General features: G+C 47.1%; 1 protein-coding gene across 10 annotated transcripts in view; it reads right to left on the bottom strand.

The window, feature by feature from the left end:
• The window catches only part of kmt2ca (lysine (K)-specific methyltransferase 2Ca), a 308,052-nt gene that overhangs the window by 258,351 nt on the left and 30,540 nt on the right, over positions 1–19,161 (bottom strand). For all 10 annotated transcript variants that reach the window (XM_060922565.1, XM_060922568.1, XM_060922566.1 and 7 more), the window contains exon 3: positions 14,463–14,687. In XM_060922565.1, coding sequence (XP_060778548.1) covers positions 14,463–14,687 — 225 coding nt within the window. The remainder of the gene's footprint in view (positions 1–14,462; positions 14,688–19,161) is intronic.

Consider the following 19,161-nt stretch of genomic DNA (forward strand, 5'->3'; position numbering starts at 1 on the left):
AGGGATAAAATTGCAACATGCATCGAAGTAGCAGGTCAGAGGGGTGCCAAAACATATCATCACACGCCATCCATTTATCAACAGATGCGTGTGGGGTATACATCACTGTCTCGGTGCGTTCGCCGCGGATAATTCAGTGATTTAATTACGCTCGAAATAACCTTCTGCTGCTTATGAATACTCTGTGTGTGTGTGTGTGTGTGTGTGTGTGTGTGTGTGTGTGTGTAATACATTACAGCTCCACACACACACGGATCTGTTCTGCTCAGCTTCCGATCTCATCTTCAACCCCATTCATCAACACTAAACTAAAGGTTGGAAGATGGCAGTCAGGGAAAAGTTCACGACGCTAAGAGGGCGGTTATTGATGACGGATCGTCCTGATCACGTCCCGGGCTCTCAGAATGTTCCGGAGAGTCCGCGAGATGTTCTCAACCGAAACAAACAAGTCCGGCGTCACGTCGCGGCGCCGTATGACACGACCTGCTCCTCAATAAATATCTCCTCACGCAGACGAGCTCATGCGTCACGGTTTCCTCACCATGACGACGTCAGGAAAATAAATCAAATCAAATCAAATCAATCGCTCGCAAAAATATCTTGGGGCGAATGTTTTCGTGAATCCGACAGGAATTCGGTACAAAGTCACTCCAGGAAGCTCGCTCACTCTTATCTAAAGCCGAAACCAAGTCCGAGTTTAAAATGATCAAATCTGTAAAGCTTAAAAAAAAAAAAAAAGTTTGTGCACCCCTGGCCAAGTGCCATCATTTGCAAGTTGCTTCTTTGGTGGGAAAATTGACCGAATTGCATAATATATGAATGACTTTTCGACTCACTTCCACCCAAAGCTCCGCCCCCAGAACACAAAGCTGTACTGCCTTTCAGATTTTTCAAGTCTAGGTCATAAAAAGATTTTTCCCTCCCGACACTCAATTATTTTTGTTTCGTGACCAAAACCTACTGAATTCGAATCACAGACGTCCAATTTTATTAGTTTAAAATAAAATATTTATGAATTTATCTCCACGTGGCCCTAAATTCTCGGCTATTTTTTCCTGCTTCACCATGACCCGATACAAGATACTACGTCATGCATCGCATCACGTGGTGGGCTTTCCCCGTTCGCGCAAGGCATTGTCGGATACGGATTTGAAACAGGAGAGAAAAATGGAGGACGCGAGTGTGCGAATGAAACGTGAAAGAGCGACTCCAGTAACGGAAAGAAAGCGAGAAGACGTTGTGTTATATTCGAAGGAAAGGAAACGCAGGAAATATCAAACTAATAAATATCGGCGCTCAGCGATAAATAACTTCCCAGCCACAGAACAGAACGGCCTGATATTTTGTGAGATATTACAGAAATCAACATCTATCACACTGACCACATTTCAGACGGAACTCAGTTTCACCAATTTTATGAAATCGAAAGGCCATCTCGCTTCAAGACCTTCAACAGCTCGAAAGCCGAGTCACAGCTCTCAGGGATGTGAAGAAGCATTGGGGGCGTGTCCATAAAACGATAGACAACAGGCCAGTCCAAACGCAAAACACACATTCTGGACTGGAAAGCAGGTTTCCGAAGTAATTTTTTTCCCCCAAGCTACCTACTACACACTTTTTTTAAAAAAAATAATTTCTACATAGGGGCGGCACGGTGGTGTAGTGGTTAGCGCTGTCGCCTCACAGCAAGAAGGTCCTGGGTTCGAGCCCCGTGGCCGGCGAGGGCCTTTCTGTGCGGAGTTTGCATGTTCTCCCCGTGTCCGCGTGGGTTTCCTCCGGGTGCTCCGGTTTCCCCCACAGTCCAAAGACATGCAGGTTAGGTTAACTGGTGACTCTAAATTGAGCGTAGGTGTGAATGTGAGTGTGAATGGTTGTCTGTGTCTATGTGTCAGCCCTGTGATGACCTGGCGACTTGTCCAGGGTGTACCCCGCCTTTCGCCCGTAGTCAGCTGGGATAGGCTCCAGCTTGCCTGCGACCCTGCAGAACAGGATAAAGCGGCTACAGATAACGAGATGAGATGAATTTCTACATACTGTTCCACATTATTCATGTTAATACGAAAGGAACCATTTTGGCTCTCGCACCTTTAAAGTGGAAAAGAAAAACACACCTGCAGGAAGCTGTTCTAAAACAAGTCGAACTCGACGCTAACCGCGTCAACAGCGATGCCTTCATTACCAACAAGTCCCTTCCTTCTTGTTACTCAAGCGTATGCCTGAGCTACCCTTAAAATACACTTCATACAGGAAGCATAAGGTAGTATCTCACTGGGCTGCGACAGCCCGTGACTAGTTGGAGACACAACAATTGCAATAAAATATGCGAATTAGTGACAATTTTCACTTGAAATCGCAATGAATTGATATTCGCATATTTTATCGCAATTGTTGTGTCTCCAAATAGTTGCAGGCCGTCGCAGCCCAGTGAGATACCGGCTGAAGAACTCGAACTTCCTGTCTTACGGAAACTGACTTGAGAAGGGTTCGCGACGGCTTTGCGACACCAGCGACGCGTTTGCGGCTATTTTGAGATAAATTTTGTCGCACGAATTTTCTGAACATGGTCAAAATTTCAGCGGCGAAGGAGTGAAACGTGCGAAGAAATTGAGAAGCCCCGCGAATGTTTCAAGACACTTTTGAAACTCTCTTGCGAATGACGTTCGCAAGCTGTCGCAGCCCAGTGAGATACTGGCTATACGCTGTTGAAGAAGAACTATCTGACCTTGCTGTGACCTTGACATCAAGCCAGTCATTCGAGAGATCACACTAGTGAAAATTTCAGAAAGACACATAGAGGGATGGACAACTGAAACTCCTCCCCCTGCAAATTTTCTCCCTCATTTAGTCACGGCCAAATCCCACCCACTAGACAGGTCTCGCTCATCACATGACACCTACCAACCAGGGAGAGCAAAGGTCATCACACGCGACCTGTGAGGCACTAGCCGATTGCATCTTTTCAAACCTTAAGAGACGGTGTAACACACTCAGAGGAAAGCGCAATCCGCCCACTCCCGTATACATGCCTGTGATCGGCTAATGTCGCTGTAACCGACAGGGGAGACAGAGTACACCACTCCTCCCTGCCTGAGAGTACGGCCAATTTTGCTCACTTGAGCTCCCAGCCACAGACAGCTGTGACATCATTGGGATTCAAACTCACAATCTCCAGATGACAGAGCAAACGCTTTTCTGATGGAGCCTAGAAATGCTTTTCACGGCAAAAAATAAAATATAGATGATTTGGTCAGGCGTGCCTAAACTTTTGCAATTGTAAATCTTGTAGTCATGTGACCTAAAATGCAGCTTGCTCCGGAGGAAACTACAACCCCGATTCCAAAAAAGTTGGGACAAAGTACAAATTGTAAATAAAAACTGAATGCAATAATTTACAAATCTCAAAAACTGATATTGTATTCACAATAGAACATAGACAACATATCAAATGTCGAAAGTGAGACATTTTGAAATTTCATGCCAAATATTGGCTCATTTGAAATTTCATGACAGCAACACATCTCAAAAAAGTTGGGACAGGGGCAATAAGAGGCTGGAAAAGTTAAAGGTACAAAAAAGGAACAGCTGGAGGACCAAATTGCAACTCATTAGGTCAATTGGCAATAGGTCATTAACATGACTGGGTATAAAAAGAGCATCTTGGAGTGGCAGCGGCTCTCAGAAGTAAAGATGGGAAGAGGATCACCAATCCCCCTAATTCTGCGCCAACAAATAGTGGAGCAATATCAGAAAGGAGTTCAACAGTGTAAAACTGCAAAGAGTTTGAACATATCATCATCTACAGTGCATAATATCATCAAAAGATTCAGAGAATCTGGAAGAATCTCTGTGCGTAAGGGTCAAGGCCGGAAAACCATACTGGGTGCCCGTGATCTTCGGGCCCTTAGACGGCACTGCATCACATACAGGCATGCTTCTGTATTGGAAATCACAAAATGGGCTCAGGAATATTTCCAGAGAACATTATCTGTGAACACAATTCACCGTGCCATCCGCCGTTGCCAGCTAAAACTCTATAGTTCAAAGAAGAAGCCGTATCTAAACATGATCCAGAAGCGCAGACGTCTTCTCTGGGCCAAGGCTCATTTAAAATGGACTGTGGCAAAGTGGAAAACTGTTCTGTGGTCAGACGAATCAAAATTTGAAGTTCTTTATGGAAATCAGGGACGCCGTGTCATTCGGACTAAAGAGGAGAAGGACGACCCAAGTTGTTATCAGCGCTCAGTTCAGAAGCCTGCATCTCTGATGGTATGGGGTTGCATTAGTGCGTGTGGCATGGGCAGCTTACACATCTGGAAAGACACCATCAATGCTGAAAGGTATATCCAGGTTCTAGAGCAACATATGCTCTCATCCAGACGACGTCTCTTTCAGGGAAGACCTTGCATTTTCCAACATGACAATGCCAAACCGCATACTGCATCAATTACAGCATCATGGCTGCGTAGAAGAAGGGTCCGGGTACTGAACTGGCCAGCCTGCAGTCCAGATCTTTCACCCATAGAAAACATTTGGCACATCATAAAACGGAAGATACGACAAAAAAGACCGAAGACAGTTGAGCAACTAGAATCCTACATTAGACAAGAATGGGTTAACATTCCTATCCCTAAACTTGAGCACCTTGTCTCCTCAGTCCCCAGACGTTTACAGACTGTTGTAAAGAGAAAAGGGGATGTCTCACAGTGGTAAACATGGCCTTGTCCCAACTTTTTTGAGATGTGTTGTTGTCATGAAATTAAAAATCACCTAATTTTTCTCTTTAAATGAGACATTTTCTCAGTTTAAACATTTGATATGTCATCTATGTTCTATTCTGAATAAAATATGGAATTTTGAAACTTCCACATCATTGCATTCCGTTTTTATTTACAATTTGTACTTTGTCCCAACTTTTTTGGAATCGGGGTTGTACAAACCCACACTCAGACGATGAAAACTCTGGACACTGCAAAACAATTTATTAAAAATACTGCAATAAATGAAAGAACGAACCTTTACCCCGATAATGAAATAAAGCCTGCTGGGATTGGGAACAAACCGCACGTCCTGTTCACTAATCACAGTCGTGCATGTAAGCATGGAGTTGTTTTAACGACGTCGTTCTGCACAAATACACCGAGTTTTGAATCCGCAGACTTTTGATCGGATGTTACTCTTTTTATTTTATTCCATTCAGTTTCCTGGGAGTGCGTGAGGTTTCATTTAGACGTCGCCGAGGGAAAAAACCTTTTGACAGAACTCCTCATAACGTCACGTCACGCTCCGGGAATCTAAACGCCTGGAACTGAACACGCAGAGCGCTTCAGGCGGAGTGTAGCGCAGTGTGAGCTCAAGATCAAACCTGAACACATCACAGCCGTCTTTCTTTCGTATCTAATGAGAGAGAGAGAGAGAGAGAGAGAGAGAGAGAGAGAGAGAGCGCGAGGGAGGAAGAGAGACACAGAGAAACAAAGAGACAGCCAGAAAGAGAGAGAGAGAAAGAAAGAGACAGAGAGAAAGAAAGAACAGACAGACAGACAGATCGAGAGACAAAGAATGAATGAGAGAGCAAAAGAGAAAGAGAGAAAGAAAGAAAGCATGAGACAGAAAGAAGTGGGGAGGGAGGACAAGAGCCAGAGAAAAAGCAACAGAGAGAGAGAGAGAGAGAGAGAGAGAGAGAGAAACAAAGAGACAGCCAGACAGATAGAAAGAAAGAAAGAAAGAAAGAAAGAAAGAAAGAAAGAAAGAAAGAACAGAGAAAGAAAGAAAGAAAGAAAGAAAGAAAGAACAGAGAAAGAAAGAAAGAAAGAAAGAAAGAAAGAAAGAACAGAGAAAGAAAGAAAGAAAGAAAGAAAGAAAGAAAGAACAGAGAAAGAAAGAAAGAAAGAAAGAAAGAAAGAAAGAAAGAAAGAAAGAAAGACAGAGAAAGAAAGAGACAGCCAGAGAGAGAAAGAAAGAGACAGAGAGAGAGAAAGAAAGAAAGAAAGAAAGAAAGAAAGAAAGAAAGAAAGAAAGAAAGAGCCAGACAGAGAAAGAAAGAAAGAAAGAAAGAAAGAGCCAGAGAGAGAAAGAAAGAAAGAAAGAAAGAAAGAAAGCATGAGACAGAAAGAAAGAAAGAAAGAAAGAAAGAAAGAACAGAGAAAGAAAGAAAGAAAGAAAGAAAGAAAGAACAGAGAAAGAAAGAAAGAAAGAAAGAAAGAAAGAACAGAGAAAGAAAGAAAGAAAGAAAGAAAGAAAGAACAGAGAAAGAAAGAAAGAAAGAAAGAAAGAAAGAAAGAAAGAACAGAGAAAGAAAGAAAGAAAGAAAGAAAGAAAGAAAGAAAGAACAGAGAAAGAAAGAAAGAAAGAAAGAAAGAAAGAAAGAAAGAAAGAAAGACAGAGAAAGAAAGAGACAGCCAGAGAGAGAAAGAAAGAGACAGAGAGAGAGAAAGAAAGAAAGAAAGAAAGAAAGAAAGAAAGAAAGAAAGAAAGAAAGAAAGAGCCAGACAGAGAAAGAAAGAAAGAAAGAAAGAAAGAAAGAAAGAAAGAGCCAGAGAGAGAAAGAGACAGAGAGAGGCAGAGAAAGAAAGAAAGAGACAGCCAGAGAGAGAGACAGAGAGAGAGAGACAAAGAAAGAAAGAAAGAAAGAAAGAAAGAAAGAAAGAAAGAGCCAGAGAGAGAAAGAAAGAAAGAAAGAAAGAAAGAAAGCATGAGACAGAAAGAAAGAAAGAAAGAAAGAAAGAAAGAAAGAAAGAAAGAAAGAAAGAAAGAGCCAGAGAGAGAAAGAGACAGAGAGAGGCAGAGAAAGAAAGAAAGAGACAGCCAGAGAGAGAGACAGAGAGAGAGAGAGACAAAGAAAGAAAGAAAGAAAGAAAGAAAGAAAGAAAGAAAGAAAGAAAGAAAGAAAGAAAGGAGACAGCCAGAGAGAGAAAGAAAGAAAAGAAAGAAAGAAAGAAAGAAAGAAAGAAAGAAAGAAAGAAAGAAAGCATGAGACAGAAAGAAAGAAAGAAAGAAAGAAAGAAAGAAAGAAAGAAAGAAAGAAAGAAAGAAAGAAAGAAAGAAAGAAAGAGACAGCCAGAGAGAGAGAGAAAGAGACAGAGACAGCCAGAGAGAGAAAGAGACAGAGAGAAGCAGAGAAGAAAGAAAGAGACAGTCAGAGAGAGAGACAGAGAGAGACAAAGAAAGAAAGAAAGAAAGAAAGAAAGGAGACAGCCAGAGAGAGAAAGAAAGAAAAGAAAGAAAGAAAGAAAGAAAGAAAGAAAGAAAGAAAGAAAGAAAGCATGAGACAAAGAAAGAAAGAAAGAAAGAAAGAAAGAAAGAAAGAAAGAAAGCATGAGACAGAAAGAAAGAAAGAAAGAAAGAAAGAAAGAAAGAAAGAAAGAAAGAAAGCATGAGACAGAAAGAAAGAAAGAAAGAAAGAAAGAAAGAGACAGAAAGAAAGAAAGAAAGAAAGAAAGAAAGAAAGAAAGAAAGAAAGAAAAGCATGAGACAGAAAGAAAGAAAGAAAGAAAGAAAGAAAGAAAGAAAGAAAGAAAGAAAGAAAGAAAGAAAGAAAGAAAGAAAGCACGAGACAAAGAAAGAAAGAAAGAAAGAAAGAAAGCATGAGACAGAAAGAAAGAAAGAAAGAAAGAAAAAGAAAGAAAGAAAGAAAGAAAGAAAGCATGAGACAGAAAGAAAGAAAGAAAGAAAGAAAGAAAGAAAGAAAGAAAGAAAGAAAGTGGGGAGGGAGGACAAGAGCCAGAGAAAAAGCAACACAGAGAGAGAGAGAGAGAGAGAGAGAGATGAAGTAAAGTCCATAGGGAGAGTGCATCACTTCCTGAATGAAATGCCATTATTTCAGTATTGAGTTTTTAAAAACACACACACGCACATGCACACATACACACGTGCACACACACACACGCGCGCGCGCACACACACGCGTAGCGCGTCATTTTCCTCACATTTAAAGCAGCCCAACAATCGTGTTCCAGGAGGAGAAACAAACAGTTAAAGGGGTTTTGCACAAATTTAACAAACCCCTGCTTCAGTTCTCTGCAGCCAAACCTGCCTGCGCGTCCTAAACGTCTCGGGAGGAGCAGCGCTCGCCGCGGCGGCCTGGGACGCCACGCGCTCCGCTTTCTCCTCATGCAACGGTCGCAATTATATTTTACATTATTATTACATGAATAAGACTTTTTAACGATCCTGCTCCGGCAAAACAATCACGCTACGTCCGAAACGTACAACACTGTAGCTGGGGAAGTTATTTATAAACAATCAACAAACATCGCCATAAAAACGCATGAGCTCGTTTTTACTCGAAGGGATTCGTGAGGGAAGCAAACAAAAACACAATGCTACCACCACCGCGCTTCACCGTAAAACTCCACACACACATTTTAATATCCGTGGTTTTATTTTTTTCATGATTTTCACTTTTAATATCCATGTATTGGTTTAGCAGACACGCCCCCGTTTTATTAAACACTATTTACAGTAAACAGAAGACGGATGGGGACGCTTGCGTTGAGTTTTGTCCACTGTGTTTACAGCAGAGGGATTCCCCGACACAGCACAGCCGCTTTAGAACACCAGAACCATTAACCATTTACAGAACCCTTGCTTGCAGAACCTTATTACACTCATAAAAACAAAATCAACCCTGACATACAGTGCAGTCAGTGAGCTTCAACACAGCACACCTGATAACCTCGCGCTCTCTCTCTCTCTCTCTCGCTCTCTCTCTCTCGCTCATTTGTTATTATTTTCCTTCCTGCTCCCCGTCTCGAGCTGGAAGCGTTCCAGCTGCCAGCCGACCAATCAGGAAGCTCCACCGCAGCAGTGCCGAGCCGCTTGGCAGGGGTCCAGGAGCAGGCGGTGTTACGTCACCTGTCCTCAGAGAGACGCCTGATTGGCTCGTCAGACCCGAGTAAAATTAGGAACAGGTCCAATAAGCCCAGGGGCGTCGCTCCACCAGAACTTTAGTCAACAACAAGTCACATGGTGCAGGAGGGGATGATGAAGCACGCACGCACACAGAGAGAGAGAGAGAGAGAGGAAATTGGATGAAGCGCTCCCTCATGGATTCCTCTCCCCCCCGTTATCGAGTGACTAATCATTGGACCATTTTGGCTCCAAATTAAATCGACCCAAATTGAACTGCAGCACTCGCTGAGCTTTCACTCTTATCTGGGTCAGGACGCTCAGTCAACGTCTGTCTGTCTGTCTCTCTCCATCTGTCCATCTCTACCCCCTTCTGCCTGTCTGTCTGTCTCTCCTTCTGTCTCTCTCTCCCTTCTGTCTGTCTCTCCCCCTCCCTTCTGTCTGTCTCTCTCTCCCTCCCTCCTCTGCCTGTCTGTCTCTCTCCTTCTGCCTGTCTGTGTCTTTCTCCTTCTGCCAGTCTCTCTCTCTCCCTCCCTCCTCTGCCTGTCTGTCTCTCTCCTTCTGCCTGTCTGTGTCTTTCTCCTTCTGCCAGTCTCTCTCTCTCCCTCCTCCCCTTCTAGTCATTTCTCTGTCTCTCTCCTTCTGCCTGCCTGTCTTTCCCTCCCTTCTGTCAGTGTCTCTCTCTCTCTCTCCCCCCCATTCTGTCTGTCTCTCTCTCCTTCCTTCCCTTCTCTGCCTGCCTGTCTCTCTCTCTCCCCTTCTGCCTGTACTCTCTCCTTCTGCCTGTCGGTATCTCTCTCCCCCCTCCCCTTCTGGTCATCTCTCTGTCTCTCCTTCTGCCTGCCTGTCTCTCCCTCCCTTGTCAGTGTGTCTCTCCTTCTGCCTGTCAGTGTGTCTCTCCTTCTGTCTCTCCCTTCTCTGTCTGTCTTTCCCTCCCTTCAGTCAGTGTGTCTCTCTCTCTCTCTCTCTCTCTCTCCCCTTGTCAGTGTGTCTCTCTCTCCCTTCTGCCTGTCTGTCTCTCCCTCCCTCCTTCCCTTCTCTGTCTGTCTCTCCTTCCCATCTGTCTATCAGTGTCTGTCCCTCCCTTCTGTCTGTCCCTCCCTTCTGTTCATCTGTCTGTCCCTCCCTCCCTTCCTCCTGTCCCTCCCTCCCTCCCGCCCGTCTGTCCCTCCCTCCCGCCCGTCCGTCCGTCCGTCCCTCCTTCCTATCCATCTGCCCCTCCCTCCCATCCATCTGTCCCTCCCTTCTGTCTGTCTGTCAGTGTGTCTGTCCCTCCCTTCTGTCTGTCTGTCAGTGTGTCTGTCCCTCCCTCCCATCTGTCTGTCCCTCCCTCTCTTCTGTCCGTCCCTCCCTCCCTTCTGTCCTGTCTGTCTCTCCTTCCCTTCTGTCCCGTCTGTCTCTCCTTCCCTTCTGTCCCATCTATCTCTCCTTCCCTTCTGTCTGTCCCTCCCTTCTGTCTGTCTGTGTCTATCCCTCTCATCTGTCTGTCCCTCCCTCCCTCTTGCCCGTCTGTCTGTCCTTCTGCCTCTCCTTCCCTTCTGTCCATCTGTCTCTCCTTCCATTCTGTCCATCTGTCTGTCCCTCCCTCTCTTCTGTCTGTCCCTCCCTCCCGTCTGTCTGCCTGTCCGTCCCTCCCGCCCACCTGTCCGTCCCTCCCTCTTGCCCATCTGTCGTCTATCCCTCCCTCCTGTCTGTCCATCCCTCCCTCCCTCCTGTCCCTCTGTCTCTCCTTCTCTTATGTCTGTCTCTCTCCCTTCCTTCCCCTTCTGTCCGTCTCTCATCCCTTTCTCTCCCTCTCTTTCTCTCCTTCTGTCTGTCTCTCCCCCTCGATCTGTCTATTTCTCTCTCCCCCTTCTGTCAATCTGTGTCTCTCTGCTTCTTTTTGCCTCTCTCTCTCTCTGTCTCTCTTCCTGTCTGTCCCACTCTCTCCCCGTCTCTCACTCTGCAGTGGGCTGAACAAAAGTTTCCTGTAAACGTGTAACACACCGCTCTGCATTTACACCCAAGCCAACAGGCAGTTTGTCCATTTTGTCCATCTCCCTGCCCGTCTCAGCAGGACACACACACGGAGATCAAACAACTGGCTCGTTTCTCTCGTCTTCTGCAGAACATTCTGGAAAAACGTTTCTGTAAAAATCACCACGTCACAAGTGGGGTTCTTTATCTAACACCACTGAACATCAGACTTTAACATGAGAGAGAGAGAGAGAGAGAGAGAGAGAGAGAGAGAGAGAGAGAGAGAGAGGGCGCACAGAGAGCGAGCGAGCCAATGGGAGTGAAGGAGCTCGAGTGAGAACGCAAGCGAAAGAGAAAGCAAGGACTGGAATTCCACTAAAACAAAAAAAACAAAAGAGAGAAGTAGAAAAACGAGAGAGAAAGAGTGCGTGCGTGACAAAGTGAAAGAGAGGTGACAGACTGTAAACAAGTCACACACACAGAAAGAGAAGTGCTCCCTTACGCAGCGCCCAAAAGTATTGGCACCCCCTCACGGGAGTGATATTTTTTTTTGCGCTCAGTGGGTTGCCCGCGCACGCGTGTGGTGCTTTTTAATGTTCTTTTTGTTTTTTTTTATTCAAGTCAATTGTATTCGTACAGCACTTTTAACTGTCGCAAAGCTGCTTTAGAGGGAAAAAGATTCAGATTTTACACAGATGAACTAACAAATTTATCTCCACTCACGTGTGATAACTTCTAACAACTCTTCATTTTCCTCGATTAAAATAAACCCCGAGAACTCCAAGGTCCCGATATCGTCATGTACGCATCACGTGTCCAAAGACTATTCTGACCCTGAAGCTATTTTAGCTGAGGAGTGCGATTTCACTCGCTCCCAGCCTCACGAGCTCTGGCCCTGAGCTTCAGGATCTTCAGGTTGGCAGTGTGATGGTCTGCGCTCTGGTTTCAAAACCCCCTTGAACTGAGGAAGAATCGTGTCGCTCAGCGGGGTTAGTTTTGCGTAAAGCAGGACGTGATGAGTAAATGAGATGGCGGCGTGTGTTTCTGGCTGACGGTCAGCTGAAACAGGCGGATTAGACGAACGTAGACACTTGAGACATCAACGTGGAGACGTCAGCGTGGATTGTGTGATGTGATGACTACAGACACACGAGTATAAAAGTGCACACGTGTCCTCCTCACTGCGTCAAGCTGGTCTCCTCACCTTCACACTGCTCCTTCTCTCTCTCTCTCTCACACAGAAACTCGTCTGCAAATCGCATCCGGAAACCCCGTTTTAATCAGGTTTAAAGCTCCGGATTCTGTATAAAAGCAAACCTTGCCATATCCTAAAGGTCTGATGGACCTGCTGTGTTGGACGAGGCATCGCGGGTCACAGGCTGGGTGTGGCAAGCGGTCAGAGGGCGTGTCACTTTACAGCTAACTCACAGGAGACATTCTGCCCCCCCCAAAAAAAAAAATCAGTGCGTACCGAGCTCCGTCTGGCTTAACGTTGGGCTGCATGACAAGCCCACGCTGGTAAGACCTCAGTGAAGCGCAGTGCGGGTCGGGTTAGAGCACACGACCTCCCGGGAGCCCATCAGTTATGAAAGCAGTTTATGTCCAACAGCTTCAGCGTAAACCTCCACTGTTTAACAGCTCACGCCCATTATACACCTGGGTGGAGTCGACAGGCCCCTCCCCCACCACACCAAACTCAGGAGAAAAGAAACTCAGCAAGACGCGCGCGCACACGCACACACACACACACAGAGATGATGGTGAGTAATTACTCCGGCAGCTTCTAATTGGACGCTGTGCACTGTTTCTGCTCTACAGGGTCATCAGGGTCACCGCCATTTTACAGCCACAGCACACAGATCACTCTCTCCACTGACGTCTTTCACTCTTCTTTCCCTCTTGCCAGCTCTCTTCTCTTCCTCCTCCCACCCTCTCTCACTCCTCCTCTCTCTGTCTTTCTCTCCTCTTTCCTTCTCTCTCACTCTCCTCTCTCCTGCTGTCATGCGCTCTCTCCGTCTCTCCTCACTCTTGCCATCTCCTCTCTCACTCTCCTCTCTCCCTCCCTCTCTGTCCTCTCTCCCTCTCACTCTCCTCTCTCCCTCCCTCTCTGTCCTCTCTGCCCCTCTCTCGCTGTCCTCTCTGCCTCTCTCTCCCTCCCTCTCTGCCCCTCTCTCTCGCTGTCCTCTCTGCCTCTCTCTCCCTCCCTCTCTGTCTTCTCTCTCGCTGTCCTCTCTCTTGCTGTCCTCTCTGTCCCTTTCTCTCGCTGTCCTCTCTCGCTCTCTCTCCCTCCCTCTCTGTACTCTCTCTCGCTGTCCTCTCTCTGCCCCTCTCTCTCGCTGTCCTCTCTCTCTGCCCCTCTCTCTCGCTGTCCTCTCTCTGCCCCTCTCTCTCGCTGTCCTCTCTCTGCCCCTCTCTCTCGCTGTCCTCTCTCTGCCCCTCTCTCTCGCTGTCCTCTCTCTGCCCCGCTTGCTGTCCTCTCTGTCCCTCTCTCACTGTCCTCTCTCGCTCTCTCTCCCTCCCTCTCTGTCCCTCTCTCTCTCTGTCCTTTCTCTGCCCCTCTCTCGCTGTCCTCTCTCTGCCCCTCTCTCGCTGTCCTCTCTCTGCCCCTCTCTCGCTGTCCTCTCTCTGCCCCTCTCTCGCTGTCCTCTCTCTGCCCCTCTCTCTCGCTGTCCTCTCTCTGCCCCTCTCTCTCACTGTCCTCTCTCTCCCTCTCTCACTGTCCTCTCTCTCCCTCTCTCACTGTCCTCTCTCTCCCTCTCTCACTGTCCTCTCTCTCCCTCTCTCACTGTCCTCTCTCTCCCTCTCTCACTGTCCTCTCTCCCTCTCTCACTGTCCTCTCTCCCTCTCTCCCTCGCAGTCCTCTCTGTCCCTCTCTCTCACTGTCCTCTCTCTCTCCATCTCTCACTGTCCTCTCTCTCTCCCTGCCTCACTGTCCCTCTCTCTCCCTGCCTTACCATCCCTCTCTCTTCCTCTCTCTCACTGTCCTCTCTCCCTGTCCTCTCTCTCTCTCCCTCTCTCACTGTCCTCTCTCTGCCCCTCTCTCACTGTCCTCTCTCTGCCCCTCTCTCTTGCTGTCCTCTATCCCTCTCTCTCCCTTGCAATCCTCTCTGTCCCTCTCTCTCACTGTCCTCTCTCTCTCTCTCCATCTCTCACTGTTCCTCTCTCCCTCCCTCCCTCACCGTCCCTCTCTCTCCCTCCCTCTCTCTCACTACCCCCAGCTCAGGCCTCATTTTCCCAGAAGACCAATCAGGCGCTCTTTAAACACATCCAAACCACAGCCATTACTTACACAATCAGTGGCAACTTCTCTATTCACTCTGTAGCTCTCACACACACACACACACACACACACACACACACACACACACACAGAGAGAGCCCAGTTAATGATGCGGTAATCTGTCGTTATACGACCCCCACTTTTAAACATCGATAGTCCTTCAGAAAGCGCTGACTCCGGACGGCTCACGGAATCTCCAGGATTTCTCTCTCAATGAGAAGTGAACGACTCGGCATAATTAAAAGCCACTGCTCCTCTTTCGCTGTCTCCACCCCGCCCAGGAGACCTCACGGGGAACTCCGGCAGCTCCTCCAGCCAAACCGCACCGAGAATCAGATCCACACCGCACAGGAATCAAACCAACCACCAACAATCCACTCACTTCTTCAGGCCCCTCCCGCGCTGGCCCGGGCTCCGGGCGTGGTCCACGTCATCGTTGAAGTCGTTGTCGTCGTCCTCGTCGTGGTAGTCGTCATCCTTCTCGGAGCTGCCGCGGCGGTTGCGGATGTGCAGCGGGACGTAACCCGGAGTCGGGCCGAAGAGCTTGAGCTCGCCCTGACCCAGCACACTCCGCTCACCACAGTAACAGAAGGCACACAGCTTTTTTCTGACAGAGAGAGAGAAAGAGAGAAAGAGAGAGAGAGAGAATGTCACAGGCTGCACAGATGATACTTTAGCACCAAAACACTTACATCGTATTTCTGCACTACACTAAAATTCTCTGACTGGCCAGAACATGTTCCAATACATTATCGTTTCCATGGCAACCGTGACGGATTTATGTTCACCATATCTCTCGGCAACAAGGTGAACGGTTTTTCTGGCTGCTCTACTTCTCATCGGAGCGAACACGTTTTCATTTCTCTTCGAAACAGCCTCATTGGGACGGGGTTTTTTTTTTTCCTGTAGCTTTTCACGCTAAAGAAAAACATTTATTTATTTTAAGTCTAATTTCACGGTTTTTGCTTCAAATTAAAAAGGTTTTTTTTTTTTTCGTCACAGTGGAGCATCCGCAGGTCGGAAGACGACAGCGTCGCCTGAACCACCTGACCAATCAGGGCACAGTTTAGTGAGCAAGCGAGAACAAATAAACGAAACAAAAACAAGCACGGACGACCAAGTACGTCTGATCGGTGAGAGGACACGAGGAGGAGAGTTACGGCATGCCGAATCTGCAAACGCTTCACTTCCATTTGGGACATTTGCTGGGATGTGATCCAATGTCCCTTTACACAAGCAGCTAAACTACTCAGGATTTTCTGCTTCTAAAGCTACAGTGAAAAACAAACAAACAAACAAACAAGCATCCTCCTCATCACCAGAATTAAACTCCGAGTTACTGAGAGTAATTAAACTCATCTCCACAGCGAGAGCAAACTTGGACGCTCAGTCCGTCGGTACGAGCTGGAGCTGCTCGTGAGTCACGTGAGCCGTTCTGCTCCACGTTAGCACCGTGTCAAGAGCTTTTCCTCAGAACCTTCTACACACACACACACACACCACATATTCTGTCTCCATTAAAGGAATTTAAAAAATTATTTTGCAGTGTAAAGGGTAGAATGCAGAAGGACATCTCCAATTCATTTAAAAAGTTAAGATCCCGAAAGAAATAATTCCACTGACAGGATTATAACAAATTAAAAAGCCTCTCTCTCTCTCTCTCTCTCTCTCTCTCATGCACACGTCAATAAGAAATGCGATTTCTGGCCTGTAGCGCTAAATGATGCAGAGACATGGCGCACACAGTTGTATCTTTTTCCCCTCGCTGCATTCAGCTCCTCTCGGCTCTTTACCTCCCCGCTGGAACGCGTCTGACGGAGGAGGAGGAGGTTCTGCTCGGATGGGATTGTGCGGGAGGAGATGACGAGCCACTTGGATAAGCATGACACTGAAAAACACTCTGGTTCTCTCAGATGCCAAAAGAGCCGCTTGTCAAGTACAAACAGACATTTAACTCACACAGGGGCGCGAGGCGAGGGGTGCGGGGGGTTTGAGGAGCCGACTGGAATTACTCCAATACCCTGTCCACACTAGGGATTTTGTACCGATACGAAACTACTTTCGTACTGCAGCACCTGTCCACACTAGCAACTATACCGGTACTGTAGCGGTATAACTGTATCGGTACGAAACCCACAAATGTATGGGTTTCGTACCGGTACAGTATCGGTACTGTAGCGCTTCGCTGTAGTGTGGACAGATGAAGCGGCTCTGTATCGATACAAATATAATGCGCAAGCGCAATGAACCATTCCTACGTCTTCCGGGTTATTCATACAATACAATACAATACGCCCGCGCTTTCCAGCTGTAAATAAAACGCCAAAATGGCTCAAAACGACCGTGGAGCTACATGGAGCAAAGAAAGGGGGGAGAAAGGGAGAGGGAGGGAGGGAGGGAAGAGGGAGAAAGTGAGGGGAAGAGAAGGAAAGAGGGAGAAAGTGAGGGGAAGAGAAGGAAAGAGGGAGAAAGTGAGGGGAAGAGAAGGGAAGAGGGAGAAAGGGAGGGGAAGAGAAGGAAAGAGGGAGAAAGTGAGGGGAAGAGAAGGAAAGAGGGAGAAAACGAGGGGAAGAGAAGGGAAGAGGGAGAAAACGAGGGGAAGAGAAGGGAAGAGGGAGAAAGCGAGGGGAAGAGAAGGGAAGAGGGAGAAAGCGAGAGGAAGAGAAGGGAAGAGGGAGAAAGCGAGAGGAAGAGAAGGGAAGAGGGAGAAAGCGAGAGGAAGAGAAGGGAAGAGGGAGAAAGCGAGAGGAAGAGAAGGGAAGAGGGAGAAAGCGAGAGGAAGAGAAGGAAAGAGGGAGAAAGCGAGGGGAAGAGAAGGAAAGAGGGAGAAAGGGAGGGGAAGAGAAGGGAAGAGGGAGAAAGTGAGGGGAAGAGAAGGGAAGAGGGAGAAAGTGAGGGGAAGAGAAGGGAAGAGGGAGAAAGTGAGGGGAAGAGAAGGAAAGAGGGAGAAAGTGAGGGGGAGAGAAGGGAAGAGGGAGAAAGTGAGGAGGGAGAAGGGAAGAGGGAGAAAGTGAGGGGGGAGAAGGGAAGAGGGAGAAAGTGAGGGGGGAGAAGGAAAGAGGGAGAAAGTGAGGGGGGAGAAGGAAAGAGGGAGAAAGTGAGGGGGGAGAAGGAAAGAGGGAGAAAGTGAGGAGGGAGAAGGGAAGAGGGAGAAAGTGAGGGGGGAGAAGGAAAGAGGGAGAAAGTGAGGGGGGAGAAGGAAAGAGGGAGAAAGTGAGGGGGAGAGAAGGGAAGAGGGAGAAAGTGGGGGAAGAGAAGGGAAGAGGGAGAAAGTGAGGGGAAGAGAAGGGAAGAGGGAGAAAGTGAGGGGGGAGAAAGGGAGATTGGTTTTCTTTGTTTCTTTCTCAACTGCCTCGCGCGTTTTATACGATTCGACTGAATAAATGACCCCCAGAAATACAGACTGTACACTGACAACAAAAAGCGCACACACGCTGTTTCATCCGCCATATTCTCGGAAGGAAGTTACTCGGTAACCACGGAAACATTTCGCGCACGCGCATTTCAACTACCGTGAAAGAAAACCGCAAACATTTCTCGCTAGTGTGGACAGATGCACTAAACTGTACCGGTTTACTTTGTATCGAGACAGTTATACCACTTTCGTACCGGTATCAGTGTGAACACAGCATCATTCAAAGACTAAAAGCCTCAAAGACAAAACAGTGCCAATAGTGCTATACTCTGATATCTCAAAATTCCACCTCAACTTGCCCCCCCACCCCCGCACGCACTTCTGACTCGTCGTCCCCCCTGCTTCCGACTCGTCGTCACCCCCCCCCCCTGAGTTGTCGTCACCCCCCCCAATACTTCTGACTCATCATCGCCCCCCCCACCACCTCCCCACACCCACGCTTCCTGTTAAACTGCTATATTCTGTTGGGTGACTTTAATATCCATCCATCCATCCATCCATCCATCCATCCATCCTCCACATTAATAAACGTCAGTATTACTCTTACGAGGGATTTTATTTCACGCCTTGACAGTTTTGGTCTACAGCAACTCAGGCTTTCTACCTCACTCCAAAGCTCATGCTCTTGATCTGGTGTTATTTCTCTTGACTGCATGGCATCGGACTTGTCCGTATCCGACCATAAGCTAGTGTCTTTTAACGTTAATCTAACACAAACTGGACCAAACCCAATTGGACCATCTCATGCTTTCTCCAATGGAACCAACAGCCTCCCCAATAGCGGTAATTTATCTGTCCCGGATGAACTGCTCGCCCGCTACAGAGCCTTCTGGATGCTGCCGCTCCTCTAAAAGCCCAGATTGTCTCTTTTACCCCCTCTGCCCCGGTATACTCCTGAGCAACATCAACTTAAAGCCAAAGGCTATCATCTGGTCTTGGTGTCCATAAGAACGTCTGATCGACGAACACGTATGTTGTTATAAGGATGTTTTTTCTACAGCTAAACCTGCTTACTATGCAAACTTCGTTAAATCCGGCAAAGGGAACACTGGCGCATTATTTTCTACTGTAAATAACACATTCTTCCTTCTCATCTGTACAACAATACTCAAGGTAACACTAACCCTTTTAATGCTAAACTTGAAAATTTCCAACAGCAACTGACTTCATCTGGAAATACAGCAGACAGGCCGCTTTATCCAGCTTTTTATGACCCCCCTCTTCCTTTTCTTTTTAGTTTTAAACTCCCAGCGGTGGCTGATGTCTCTGGTTTTATTCCAATACCTAAATCAACCTGCCCATTAAACCCCCTCCCTGCTCAGGTGGTAAAAGCTTGTTTACCCTCCTTCTCCTCTGTAATAACCAGCATCATTCATTCCTCCCTTATTCGTGGTCTCGTACCTTCATCTCTCAAAACAGCTCCAATAACTCCAACTCTTAATAAACCTGGTGCTGATGCCAACAATCTCAAACCTCCCCTTCCTCTGAAAAATACTTGAAAGATCTGTTGGAGCGCAGGTTCATTCTCACCTCATTGACGATCATGTGCCTGAACAATTTCAGTCTGGGTTTCGTCCGTTTCACAGGACAGAGACAGCTTTGGTCAAAATCACTACTGACCTCCTGATGGCAGCGGATTCTGGGCAGTTAGCGGTACTCATGCCCC

Source organism: Neoarius graeffei, chromosome 5 (genome assembly GCF_027579695.1).
Source record: "Neoarius graeffei isolate fNeoGra1 chromosome 5, fNeoGra1.pri, whole genome shotgun sequence".
In the NCBI taxonomy this organism is placed as follows: Eukaryota; Metazoa; Chordata; class Actinopteri; order Siluriformes; family Ariidae; genus Neoarius; species Neoarius graeffei.